This window comes from Eubalaena glacialis, chromosome 10 (assembly GCF_028564815.1).
Source record: "Eubalaena glacialis isolate mEubGla1 chromosome 10, mEubGla1.1.hap2.+ XY, whole genome shotgun sequence".
NCBI lineage: Eukaryota > Metazoa > Chordata > Mammalia > Artiodactyla > Balaenidae > Eubalaena > Eubalaena glacialis.
The window spans coordinates 70,303,381-70,317,245 of NC_083725.1; the positions used below are offsets into that span (position 1 = coordinate 70,303,381).

A 13,865-nucleotide genomic window follows, 5' to 3' on the forward strand; every position below is an offset into this window, starting at 1 on the left:
GCCTCAGTTTTCCTTATCTGTAAAATGTGGCTAATAATGGGTCCTACCTTATAGTGTTGTTGAGAAGATGAACTGTGAGTCACAGAGTAAGTGCTCAGCAAATGTTAAAGCCCAAGAGATGCTGGCCGTGCCAGGCCAGGGTTGGCCCTTGACTGTGAGGTCTGAGATGGCCTCTCCTGAAGAACAAACACCTCTGGCGAGTGGCTGTAACAGATGCCTCCTGGATGCCTTTGTCCCACCCGCACTATCCGGAGCCCAAGACTGAGCTGATGACAGATGCTTAGGATTTACCAAGAGATTTGTGCACTGGCCTCAGACTCAGTCCTTATAATAGCCCTTACATTGGTCACTCCCTTTACAGAGCAAGAAACTGAGGCCAAAAAAAGAGAAGGGAGGCCCTTTTCTGGGCCAGAACCTTTACATATCTTAGCCCATGTAATGTTTTCTACAGCGTTAGTAAGTAGGACAAATTGCCCCCAATTTGAAGATGCAGTAAAATAAGATGCAGTAAAACTGCCCCCAGACATGACTCTTAGGAAAGATGCAAGAAGGGGGACCCAGAGGACTGAGGTAGCATTCAGGGAAGGCCTCCTGGAGGAGGTGGGCCTCCGACTGGCCCCTGAAAGATAAGCAGGCTGATAGGATCTAGAGGACATTAGGGTTGGGGTGGCTGGGTAAAAGCCTGAAGGTGAGAATGAGTCAGTCACCCATCTGAGTAGAGCAGGAAGTATAAATTTAAGGAATGGTGGCAAGAGGGTCAAAGCTGAAAAAACAAGTTGGGGCTAAGTCATAGAGGATCTGCCATGTCAGGCTGAGGGTTGGGACTTTATTGTGCTGATGGTAGGGAGCCACTGAAGGTGTGTGAGCAGGGGAAGAGGCATTGTCCAGAGTTGGCCCTCAGAAAGAGAGGTGGGAGAACTCTTGGCATGGAGGGCTTCCCCCTGAGCTGTGACACAGCTAGGACTCTGCCCAGCCTGTGTGCCAGGTGCCTGGACTGTGTCCAGGACCGGGCTCAATGACTCAACCTTGAGGAAATCACTCCCCAGGGAGAAAGGGCCCCGATGAATCAGCCCAGTGAGGCGGGGAGCTGGGAAGCTGGAGGGTCACTGAGTCACCCTCCAAGAGGGGTGGCGGGTGAGGGTTAAGGGGAGAATTGCAGAGAGAGGGGACCGCAGTACATGAGAAGGATTCAGGTCAGACCACAGCGAGGGCTGTCAGGGGACTCTGGCTGCCTTCGCACCATTGTGGGGTTGATTCTCCTGGCAGTCTTGTGAAAGAGATGGGAAGACTGAAGTCCAGAAACCAACTGGGGAGGGGATCTGACCAAGGTCATGCAGTAAGTAGCTAGCCGGCAATGGCCAGGAGACACCCAAGAGCACCCTCCAGTCCAGACACGTCCCACCGCCCCAGCCGACCTCATGCCAAGCGGAGGCTAGGAACCGGTTGGGTCCAGGCAGGGAGCTGGCCCAGGTGACCCCTTTCCCCTCCGACACCCGCCCCTCCCGCGCAGATGGCAAATCGGGCCGGGCTGCGCCGCCGCGCTGGGACAGCAGGGGGCGCAGGAGCGTCACGGCTGCAGCGGGCGCCTGAGCACAGAGGCCGCTCTGCGGTGAATTGCGCTTCGGGGTCGCAAGTTCCACCGCGGAACTGTGGACTGTGTGGCCCTGGGGCCTGCACCCTCTCTGGCTTGCGGGGACGCCAACGCAGACCTGCCTGCCCAGTGCCCCTACCCACAACTTGGGAATGGTGCGCCTGTGTGTGCGCTCGCGTGTCTGTGCGCACGTGTCTCCCTCCCAGATTTGCTACTGCTCCCAGGGCCTGTCAGACTCGGAGCGACCTCTAAAATTTCCCCTGATTTCCCCCCTTTTTCCTGGAAGAAGAGCAAGCCCAGGGCTCCTTGTTCGTGCCAGTGGTTCGTGCCTTCCCCTCTATCTCCCCCTCCGGACCGCCCCCCCCCGCCCCCTCACTGCGCTGGTCTCTGCCTTGGGACTGTAGCCTGGCTTCAGGACTTTATAAGTAAGTGGTGGAGGGAGAGGATGTGATCAGGAGAGAGGCTCAGAGAGGCGACCCCTGAGAGGTAGTGAAAGGAGTGGCGAAGGGGCAAGAGAAGGGAGCGAAGGCTGAGAGCCGGCTATCAGGCGGGGGATCCTAATAGCGCACAAGCTGGAAGAATCTTGAGAGCGGAGAGATAAGGGAAGTGAGAGCTGGTGGGGGGCTCTGGTGGGGGTGGGAAGACTGGACGAGCTAAGAGGTGCTGTCCACGGTTGCGGAAGGTGGGCGGGGCAGGGGCGGTCGGGGGGCGGGAAGTGGGCGGTTCGGGGCGGGGCCAGGGCGGACACTCGCGCGGACCAGGCGAAGCTGTCGCGGACGCCCTGGCCAAGCTCAGCGGCCAGGCCGGCGGGCGGGCGGGCGGCTGTGAGCATGGTCCTGGTGCTGCACCACATCCTCATCGCTGTTGTCCAATTCCTCAGGCGGGGCCAGCAGGTCTTCCTCAAGCCGGACGAGCCGCCGCCGCCGCAGCCATGCGCCGACAGCCTGCAGGTAGGGGGCCCCCCCCCCCCCGCTCTGGGCACGAGGGGAAGGGGGTGTTGGGTGAGCGCCCGGCCGGGTCCTCCGCGGAGCGTGCTGTCGCCGGTCCCATGGTCTACCCCGTCCCTGAACCCTCCTAGGGTGGGGACCCCTCCCCTAGCTGAAAATCCCACTTCTGTGCTGGGAGTGCAGCCCATACCCAGAGACATTGAGTCCTCAGCTCACAGTTCAAAACCTCACGCCAGACTCTGAACCCTCTTCAGATCTGGGACTCCACCCCCAAGCACTGAACTCCCAATCCACAATGGGACCCCTGTCCACACCCAAGAGTTCTGTTTGAGCCTGGAACCCCCTGCCTCCCAGATTAGTAGAGGACCCCGGCCCATACCCCTGGACCCCCAATATATTTATCAGACTCCAGGCACACCCAGAACACCTGAACCCCCGACTCTCAACCAGGACCCCACCTCAGAGCTGGGGCCTCATCTCAAGCCCCTGAACCCCTACTCCACAGCCTCATCTGTGCCCTCACCCAGATTCCCACTCAAACACCTGGACTTCAGTCCTCACACCAGACCCCACCCAGGGTCCAAATGCCTCTTTCCATTATAGTTTGTCTCTCCTTCTCTGCAGGATCCCCCTCCCACCCTCTTCCTGCTTTCCCTCCTCCCTCCTGTATAGAAGATCCTAGTCTTTTCCGGCTTGTCTCACCCTCTGCTCTTGTTTCTCTCTGGGTATGGTGGCCCCAGTTTCTCCTCTGGCTTCTCTGAGTCTTTCTGGGCATCTTCTCCCTCTGCTCCTCTATTTCTTTCTTGTTTGGTCTCTTTTGCCCATGTGCCCGCCTCTCTCAGTCTGCCCATCACTCCCCCAATTTCTCTAGGTTTCTGTCTTTGTTCTAGGGCCTTTCCCTGTGGTCATCCTTCCCCTTATATCAGCCTCTACTTTGGGGTGGTGAGGGGACAGGCTCAGAATGCCACGCTGGTGTCCCCAGGACCTCTACCCCTCCCCTGTTGTCAGGCATGGCATGGTGTGGGTGCTGGTGGAAGGGGCTAAACATGGAGCAAGCAGCCCTTGGGCGGTACCGAGGGATTTAAGGTGGGTGGGGATTGTGCAGTGAGGCACTGGGGTTCATAACTTATAAACCCCCTCATCCCTGCTGAACTGGACTTGGGAAGCCGGGGGCTTGGGATGAGGGAGGGGAAGAATAGCCTGCAACCTGGTGTCAGTCACCTGTGGTGGGAGGTGTCCAGGGCTGGGCGAGTCTGGGTGGTATGTGTTTGAGTAGGATGAGCTGGGTTGTGTGTGTTGGGTGTGCCTTGTGTGTGATCATGTGTGTTGTGTCATGTAGTATTGTGTGTGTCATCAGCAGTGGGATTATTTGGGGGAATCTGGGGGGGCTTATGATGAGTGTGAGGACTGTGAGTGTAATGGCGTTGCATGGTGTGTGCAGCTAGGGAGGTCGAGTTGTGAGTGTGGAGTGGTAGATGTATGTATGACTGTTGTGTGTGAGGGGAACTTATGTGTACGTGGTTATGTGTCATCGTGGGGTGGAGTAGTTGTAGGGGCAGCTTACATGGGGGATTGTGTGTGTATTTGTGTGTGTTATGGACTGTTGTGTGTAACCAGGAAGAGCCACTGGAGGGGTCTGATGAAAGGTTTCATTGGATGTCTTGGTAGAGGGGAGTGGGGGTGGGAGAGCTGTGTCTGAGTGCGTTTGCAGCCTAGGTGACTGGCTTCGAGTCACCGAGTTACATCCTGGAGTTGCTCGGGAAATATATTGGGACGTGTGTGTTGGTGTTTGAGTGTCATGTGTCTGTGTGATGACTGTTTGTACAGCTCTGGGTAGGAAGTGTGCAGCAGCCAGGGTCCAGGGGGCCAAGGCAAGGACTTGTTGACTACGTGTGTGTGTGTGTGTGTGTGCATGCCCAAGTGCATGTGGGGAGGAGGCAGTGTGCAGGCAGGACTGTCTGTGCTAAGGAGCTGTGTGTGCCCACAAACATTTGACATTTTGGTGTGACATTAGGTGTGCACATTATCTATGCAGGGTGTGTCTCTATGCCTAGGTGATGTGTGTGTATTGAATTTAATTGGAACTGTGTGTCTGTGCTTGGAGAGGTGAGTGTCGGGTGTGTGAGGTAAGCGTGGGAGGTTGAGTGTGAGTGTGGCATGAAGTGTGGGTGTGTGAGCTGGCTGGCTTTTCGGTGTGACACGTGGATTATGTGATCTTCTCTCCCTGTGAGCTGTTTACGTGTGAAGAGTATCCAGTTAGCTAGGGTATGTGTGGGGAGAGGGGGGGTGGAGGGCTGTGGAAGGTGCTGCAGGGGGTGAGGGAGTGGGTGTATAAGGTGTGTGGGGTGAGGAATGAGGTATGTGATGTTCGGTGTGCAGAATACAGCAGGTGTCCCATAAATGTTTGTGGAGTGACGTGTGTGTGCAGGGAAAGCTTGGCTGCCATCCTGTTCTCGCTTCCCTCCCAGTTAGGTCCCCTGAGATGCCCAAGCCAGGCTGCCTCTACCCTTTGCCCTTCATCCTCCTCGCTTTCACCAAGGCCTTTGTCTTGGGTTTCCGGCTGAACAGGCGCTGGACAGGCGGGCGGCGGGCGACGTGGAGGTCCTGGAACCTTTGTTCTTTTCCTCTTAGCCTGTCTCATGTTTTGGGCCGGGATTGGAAGGGGCGGGGAGAGGATGCACGTGTCTCTGGCTCACTGTGTTTACTACCACCTCATGGTTCTCCGCAGAGGGTGGAGGTCCAGGCGCAGGCGCTGAGGCCTGGGTGGTATCCCCGGTGGCGCCTCCTCGGCGCAAGAGCAGCTGGGGCTGGGCTGGGAGTTAGGCAAGTTTGCCAACCATGATGTCTTAGTCCCAAGTGTGGCCCAGTGCCCTTCCTTCTCACGTCATCTCCGGGGTGCTGAGAAGCCAATTGCCCCCTTCTGCATGCTGCCCGGTCCTCTTCCCTTCTCTGTGTGGCGCCCAGAGAGGGTCACTGGGCTGGGAGGCAACCAGGAAGACCTCAATCTATCTCCACTTGTGTTGACCCCATATCTGATGGGGGGATAGTTCCTTTCCTCACAGAGACCTTTTTCTGAAAAACGAAGCCAGATCACACCTTTGGGGACCCTCTAGTCTGATGGACCCAGTAGGAGGATCCAGGTCATACCCTCCAGAGAAAGCTATGGGGAGACCTTAGTGGACAGCCTGCCAGCAAGGACTCGAGAGCACGAAAGGCCAGGACTCCTTGTGGTTGGAAGGTACAGAAACCATCAGAGTCAGTCAGGGGAAGGGGCTCGGGGCCAATGCCTCAGCACCACATTCCAGAAGGTTCTCTGAAGTGAGTGGGCTTGAGCTGAGCCTTGAAGGGGGTGTTGGATGGGCAGAGAAATGTGGCCTGAGGCTGAGGAAAATTCTAGCCCAACTGGAAGAAGGAATCTTGAAGGCTGTTGATCATTCCCAAGCAATACTGTCTGGTTTTGGATGGCCATCCCAGGGCCTCCTACCTTCTCAAGCTTTCATGTCACCTTTTCCCATCCTGTTGTCTTTGGGCAGAATCATCATTGTCATCATCTTCATCATCACCGTTTAGGCAGCTCTTTCCAAATTCCAAGCTCCTTTCACAAATGTCTCCTTTAACAGGAGCTCATTCTGTTGTCTGAAAGCATTTATTGAGCACCTGCTATGCACCAGGCAGGCACAGTGTTAAGTGCTGCAGTCATAGCAGTGACTAAATAAGCCTCATGGGGCTCCCATTTTCTGTGTCTAAGAAACCCCATCTTCGTGGCCCAGCCACACTGTCAGCCCGTCAGGCCTTGGGCAGACGGCCCTCCCTTCTGTTTCCCGCAGCCTGACATGCACATGATATGCTCCAGGCATGTATCCCATGGTGTTGGGGTCTGGCTCCTGCCAGAATTCGAGCTCTTGAGAGGCTGGGCTGGGTCTGCCCATCCCATGTGTCCTGAGCTGGGCTCAACATAGATGCTCATATTGATCATCAGAGGTCCCCAGCCCCCTGTAGGGGTGGCAGCCCTGCTGCCATCTAGGGAAACTGAGGCCCAGAGCAGGGAGATCTTTAGGGAGCCTCCTCTTAAGACCCTCCTTTGACCAGCGTTACCAGAGACCAAGAGAGGCCAGGTTACTTGTCCAGGTTTCACAGCAAGGTGGCAGGGCTGGTCCTAGAATACAGCTCTCCTGGCTGCCAGGCTGGGCTCCGGCCCCAGCTCCATGCTGCTCCCTGGCTAGCCTCCGTGCTGCCTGTGGCGGGTAAATGATTATTAATGACACCCCTGGCAAGGAGACAGGAAACGTTTCCCAACCACAGCTGGGAACCTGCTCCCTGCCAGCCCCAGCCACCCATACCCACCCTGGCCATGGTGTCAGCACTGATGTTATCTCCATACCGCCTTGGCCTTCTTTCTTTCCTCTTGCCCATCCGAATCCCACCTCCCTTTCCTTTAAAGGGTGAAGGACAAGAAGGAACAGAGCTTTCTCTTTCACATCTCTGTCTCCAACCTGCTTCATCTCCACCTTCTCCCCTGCCCCAAACCAGCCAGAAGTAGCCCCTCCTCCAGGAAGTCTTCCCCGAATGCACCACCAGCCCCTCCAGTGGCCCTGTCCTGGGCTCTGGTCACTGAATCTCCCTCATTGCAGACTCTGGTCCCACTCTGATGGTTTGCCCTGATGGCCCTAAGGCTGGCTGGGGACTTCCTGTGGCCTGTCCTCAATTGCTGTGTTAGGACTGACATGTGGAGGATCATCCCAAATGCTTCCTCCAGGAAGTCCCCAACCCAGCCCAGGGACTCTCACTTCCTCTGAGCACCCCAGCCCTCCCTGTCCGTGCCACACACTGTGTACTGCCAGGCCTTAATAGGTGGACAGTTAGTGAGCACCTACTCTGTGCTCAGCAGAGAGGGTAGGTAGAGAGAGCATGGTGGGGGCCTTAAATTTCGGCCACACATTCTGCCAAGTCTGAGCAACAAGGCGTCTGCCTCTTGGCAGGTAGACAGACCCAGGTACCAGGGCCAAGGGTGGACAGGTGATAGGGTGGCGGAGGGGCACAGACAAAGATTGATGCTGGTAGATTGTGTGGGGGGAAGGCAGCGATGGGGAGAAACTTGGGGGCCATGGTGGGACAGAGTAGGGGCCCCGAATTCAGCCCAGAGTGGGAGGGAGGGCAAGTTGGGACGCTTCCAGGAGGAAACATTTAAAGTGAGAGCTGAGGAATGAGCCAGGAGAAAGTTCTGGACAGAGAGAAGGAGAGAATGGCGAATGTGAAGGCTTGCTGGTGACAGACAGAGGGAGGGAAGCATTCCATGGAGCTGGATGCTGGACAGCCAGGGCGGCTGAGTGATGGAATTGGGGTGTGTGTGTGTGTGTGTGTGTGTGTGTAGCATAGGAGACGAAGCTAGTGAGGCTGGCAGGGGCCAAATTGTGCAGGACTTTTGTGCCATGTCAAGGAATTTGGACTTTCTCCAGAGGGAACTGGGCACTAGGGGAAGAGATGACAGCAGGTCAGGGACTGTTCAGACCTGCGTGTTATGAAGCTCCCTGGGCCATGGGGTGGGGAGCACATAGAAGGAGTGAGGCAGGAGGCTGAGGCAGTGTGGTTCAGACATGGGATGATGAGGCTGAACAGGGAAAAGCCAAAGTTGGAGGGGAGGGGACAGAGGGGGCAGAGGTAGAGGAGGGAGCCGGTCAGCTGTAGAGGTGAAGGGAGAGAGAGCGCCACCCCGGGGTCTGGGTGGCCACATGAGGGAAAACAGGGTTTGAGGGCACATGCCTGGGCCTGGGTCAGGGCCCTCTAAGGAGCAGAAGGTCTCAGAATGGCGTCCCAGGTCAGGAGCTTTGAGGCTAAACAGAAACCAGGGGACCTGGATCCCACTGGGGGCTGCTGCGTCCTTGTCTGTAGCGTGGGGATGCGGGATCTGCCCTGGGCGAAGAGCGTTCAGAATTCAAAAATTAAAACAATCTGTAAAATATAATATTTAATAAAATTCAAATTCAAAAATGTATGAGTACATTCCAAAACGAGTTAAAATGTAAATTTATGAAAACGCTAAACATACATCCGTGATGGTTTAATATCAGGGGTAAGCCTTCACTGCTTCCCTCCTCTTTGATTCCAGCTTCCTTGAAGCTGCTGCCTCTGGTGCGGCTGGACCCCCAGGGGGTCCAGGATGTTCTGGTCTCTTGTTCAGGGCACCTCCTCTGGGGAGCCTGCTCTCTGGCTGGTAGCTTCAGGGGGCAGGCATTTTGCTTTTCCTGTCCTCCACCCTGAGGGACTTGACCCCTCGAACTTCACCCATCTATTGTTGTCTTTATTTGAGGGGCCTGAGTACAGACCCAGGGAGGGGGAAAGGTGAGGGAGTTGCAGGAACCAAGGGTAAGAGGGGTGGAGAGATGAAGTGCCAGCTGCAGGGCCCAGTGGGGGTGAGGTTGGGAGGGAAGAGAAATGAGCAAAGCTAAAAGAGCAGCATCACTCCAGCTTGAATATCTGTATTCCCGAAAGTAAAAGTTGCGCCATTTCCGGAAGACTGGGTTACTGAGGTCCCATCTTGCAATCTCGGAGCTGGGCATTGCTTGGCTCCTACTGTCCAGTGATCTTGCATAAGGCCACTTTCTGGGCTGCATTTTCTCACCTGTAAAAGGAGGAAGTTGCGGTGGATGAGCTCTCTGGAGAATCTGGCATTGTCAGTTTGTGGGGTTCCAGCCTTCCATGACTCTCAGCTCCCGGCCAGGGCTGTGTGGATGCGTGGTTGTGTGATTCCGACATTCTGTGACTTTAAGTTGCTGAGACTCTAGGAGCCGAAGAAGCAGATGTTCTGTGATTCCAGGATTCTAGGATTTGATGATTTGATGATTCAATGATTCTAAATGGGGTTGCTGGGAAGAGCTGCAACCACCTGCCTTGTTAATGTCGATGTTCAGTTATTAAAAACATAGCAAAAAGCAATGGAGACAGCTTGGGGGCGGCGGGGTGGCCCCCACCCCCAGGGAGGGAGGGGAGGAGGGGCTGGCTTGGTGTCAGTGGGGAAGGAGACCGTCTCAACCTGGGTTGCACGGATAGTTTCTCCTGCCACAGCAGAACTGGTGTGCGTGCGTGTGCAAGATCCACCACTCCCTAAGCTTTCAGGGTAAGGGGTCATTTCCTTCATCCCTCTGCCTCCAATCTTCAGTCATTTCAGACTATGGCAGAGAGAGGAGTACCCTTTCCTTCCAGCCCCTAAAGCCTCTGGGAGAAATGACCACAGTGGAGGAAGGAGAGGCCTGCTTACCCCCACCCTCTCCTTCCCTGGCAGCCTCGGCCTGAGGGGGAAAACAGGACATGAACACTTCCTGGACACAGACACGGGAATGCACGAAGCCCTGCCTGTGAGGGCCCAAGTACAAAGGGCCTCCGCCTAGGGCAGAGGCCAGGCAGCCAGAGGGGCAGTGTGGACATCGGCTAGGGGCCCATCGGCACCCCTTGAGCGCAGGCCAAGGAGGGAGGACCCTGCTTGTGCCCTGGGGGTGGCTGTGAGAAGGGCTTACGGAAGGGAGGTCCCAGGCCAGGGGGCCTGGAGGGCTGATGTCCGATGGGGACTCCCTTGTAGCACAGGCCTCCCACCCAGCACAAGGCCAGCTCCTTTGTCCAGCGGCTTGCTGCCTCTTGGATTGTGCACAGTCTCAGCACCCACATCAGAGGTGGGGAAAGAACCTCCAGGCAGGAGAGAAGGATCTCAGCCCACTAGAGAGCCCGCCCTGGCTGGGTGCCTCAGAACCCAGTACTGCTGCGCAAGACCCAGCCTGCTGGGTTCACAGATCAAGTGATGGAGGCTGGGAGTTGGCCCCGATCCCACAGCACAGCAGGGCCTGAAACACGGCTTCCTGATTCCCAGTCCTGGGAGCTCCCCTTTGCCTGCAGCTCCCCCCTTTCCCCTGGAACACCTGGAGAGCTGGAGTGGAGGCAGGACTCAGGTCAGGGGGGCAGAACATTTGTCTGTTACCCACCATCTTTCTCCTCCCACAGACCAGGAGGCAGGTGGGGTGGTGACAACTTCTCCCTGTCATGCGCAAGGCTGCATTGTCTACCACGTCCTGTCTTGGCCCTGAGGACAGGGTCCCCAGCAGGGAACCCCTCCCCAACTCCCTGACCCACGATGGGCCTCCCTGGGGTTCTCCTCTCTCGTCCTCCTGCCATCCCACCCCTCGCTCTCGTCTCTTCTTCCTTTTGGGCTCTCTCCCCGTCTCTATAAGGTTCCATCTCTGGCTGTCTGTGTGTCAGTCTCTCCAAAAGATTGTTAGACTTATAAGGGCCCTAGGAGGTCATCAAGTCCATTCCTTTTATTCTTCAGATGAGGACAGTAGCTCAGAGAGGGGAAGGTCCTGTCCAAAGTTGCACAGTAGGCTGTGGCAGAGCCCGGGTCACGGAAGCACCCTGTCTTGGCATCAGGCATCTAGGGTTTGAGGACTGACTGTGTCATGACCAACCCAACAGGCTTCTCTCCTCAGCCCTGAGCTGTTCTCCCTTCTTTTTCTTTGTCCTCTTCTCTGCTGCCTGGCTGACCCCTACCTCAGGCAGACCCTGCCCTTGGGACACAGACCAGAGCTGGGGACTCCATGACTGGGATGCACACCCATGCACACATGGACACAAAGACACTTGCAACTACATACAGGTCCCAGGTACAAACCTATACCACGTAGTTAGGAAGCTGTCCTGGAACCTAGTGTTCTCTTCCTGTGAGGTACCACACACCTCCTCCAGGAAGCCCCCCAGGACCTCTCTGCAGAGTCTCCATCCCACCAGCCCCTTTGTGACAACTGAGCCCTGTTGAGCCTAGATTCCTCCTCTGTGATCCCAAGGGCACGGCTGAGTCTCTCTCTGGTCCTGGAGCCCCTCCTTCAGTGTTCCCTCCTTCTGTCTCAGGAGGGGCTTAGCTTCCTGTGGCTGGGTGGGGAGAGTCCTGAGGTCCCCAGAGGACAGTGGGACAATGGGGAGGCGGTGACAGATGAGACATTGCGTCTTTCCCAAAGTAGGCTCCACCCTACCCTGACCTCCTGGCTGGTGTCTGGGGCGCAGTCCTGGCCTGTGGACCTCTTAGGACTAGGGTCCTGGTCTGACACGCTGCCCCCTGCCCTTTCAGTGCAGAGGTCAGAGCATCGGAGCCCCTGACCTCCAGCAGCAGCTCTCTAATTGGAAGCTGTGGAGTCCAGGTCCCCATGGTACCAGCAGCGTATTAACAGAGTGATGTAGATTCCTGGGGCCTCTGGGAGGGGTGAGCTGCTCTGAGTATGGGGTAGGCAGGCGGGTGGTAAACGCTGAGGCTGGGGCGGGATTATGGAGGTGCTGTGAATGCCTAGCCAAGACCCCACTCATCCTGTCCACCTTCCCTGTTCTTGAAGTGGGTGATGGGGACCCAGAGGACGTGGGGCAGGAGCCTCTTCAGGGAGTGGTGGAGAGCCTGGGGGGCAGTGAGAATCAAGTGAAACTAGCACTGCTTCTCAGGGGCAGGGGAAGGGGCTGTCCTGGGGCAATTCGGTGGTGGTGGGTGGACCATTGGAGGCCAGGGTTAAGTAAAGAAGGCTTAGGCTTTCAGACAAAAGGGATGGGCCCTGAGGTCAGGCACTTATCTTGGTCCGCGTCATTTCCTCTGCCGGACATGGCTGGGTTAGTGGGGTCATCGCACAGAGGGAAGGAACTGGGCGAGCCAATGCACACGAGGCCCTGCAGTAGACGCAGGCGCATGCGCGACCTTGCCATGCCCTGGGCTGCAGACAGTCCCCCATCAAGGCCCAGCCATGGAGCCACAGTTGCCCTGGGAGATGGTCCCGTGTAGACCATCGTCCCCCATCCCCCCCAGACCCATGCATCCTGGGCGACACTCAGGCCCAGCTGAAGGCACTGCTGAGTAGGGAGAAGCCCACAGGACACAGGGACACGTGGGACAACCAGACACCTTGCCACAAGCATCCACACGCTAGGTGCAGCTACTGTCACCCCTATGGTCACCACTAAGGAAAACCATAGATTCCAGCAGTCACGGGCAGGTGTCCAGAGCCTGAATGAAAAGACAGGGGCACCAGGCAGGGAACCCAGAACCACTCCCCATGCTGGCTTGTGCCCTTGCCCCAGCTCGCTGAGCGCCTGAGGCTATTTCCTAGCAGAGATGGGTGTCTCATCCCCCCTCCCCCTCCCCATCCCCACCACACGCTTCCGAAGCTGCCAAATCAAATCAGCCCCCGCGCCCGCACCAGGCTGGCATAGCGGCCAGCAGCTGACGGGAATGAAGCCAGGCTCAGAATATCCCGCCGCCTGTGCCTGTCTGATGCCTGGGTATGCTTGTGGATAGGGGTGGGGAGGGACAGCCGGCCCCTGGGCAGTGCCTCCCAGAGCGGCTGGGGTTCTGGATGCCACCCAGGTGGTGGGCTCCTGAGAATGAGGAGCTCCTGAGGCAGTGGCTTCTGTGTGTACCAGCCCTTGAGAAGCCATGGAGTAGTGCTTATAGGATGCAGGTTGGGTGTCCAATTGGAGCCCAGACTGGGTTGAGGACTCCCACGTATGGTCCCATTCACTTAGGATTCACAGCAACCCCAGCTGGGAGCCCAGCCCAGTGACTGTGTGAGCTGGGCACTACAAATCCCATTTTATAGATGGGAAGCTGAGGCTTAGAGAGGGGAAGTGAAGGGAGAGAAGCAGAAGTGGAGGGGACCACAGAAGGAGTAAAAATGCGGTTTTCCACTCCTGAGGAGCCCCGGGCTTAAGGAAAGAGTTTAGCTCTGTTCTCAGAGTTGAGGGACTGAGAATACACCAGAGCCAGAGGCCATGGGAAGCAGGGTACCATCAGGCAAGGCTCCCTGGAGGAGGCCACCTGTGGGAGACAGGAGGCCCCAGGTCTGCTAGGGGCTGGGGGAGGGGCAGCCTGGGGAGAAGGGGAGAAGGCCTGGCAGGCCTCAGCCCCTGGCCTTCTTGTCTCTGCAGCCAGCCGGGACCTCCTTGCACAGGAGCCAGTGCCCCCAGGGAGTAGAGACGGCACACTGCAGGTGAGAGCTCAGCGGAGGGAGGAGTGGGTGGGCTTGGGGGGTGGGGGGCGCAAGCTGGGGGTCAGTCTGAGCATTGCCCCCACCCCTGGGAGGACTGGGAGGCTGGAGCCGAATCCCAGCCCCACCCCCTCCAGCCTAGGGTCACCCCACACCAAGACCACCTCTCCCACCCTAGAGTTCCCTCCCCCTGAGGATTCGTCCTCCTCCCAAGTCACCTGGGTGTCATGACTCCTCCCTTGTCCTCCCCACCCTCACCCAACAATTCCCTATTGATTCTCTGCCCTAAGTATTTTCTGAACTCCTCTCCTGCTCTCCCTCTGCCTG

General features: G+C 57.1%; 1 protein-coding gene across 2 annotated transcripts in view; it reads left to right on the forward strand.

Moving 5' to 3' along the window:
- Window positions 1-2,357: 2,357 nt before the first annotated feature.
- The window catches only part of PDE2A (phosphodiesterase 2A), a 65,051-nt gene continuing 53,543 nt past the window's right edge, over window positions 2,358-13,865 (forward strand). The window contains exons 1-2 of one of the 2 annotated variants that reach the window (XM_061201301.1): window positions 2,444-2,541; window positions 13,480-13,541. In XM_061201301.1, coding sequence (XP_061057284.1) covers window positions 2,523-2,541; window positions 13,480-13,541 — 81 coding nt within the window. In that variant the 5' untranslated portion in view covers window positions 2,444-2,522. Of the gene's footprint in view, window positions 2,542-13,479; window positions 13,542-13,865 lie in introns of both variants that reach the window. The other variant, XM_061201299.1, reaches the window with a different exon arrangement.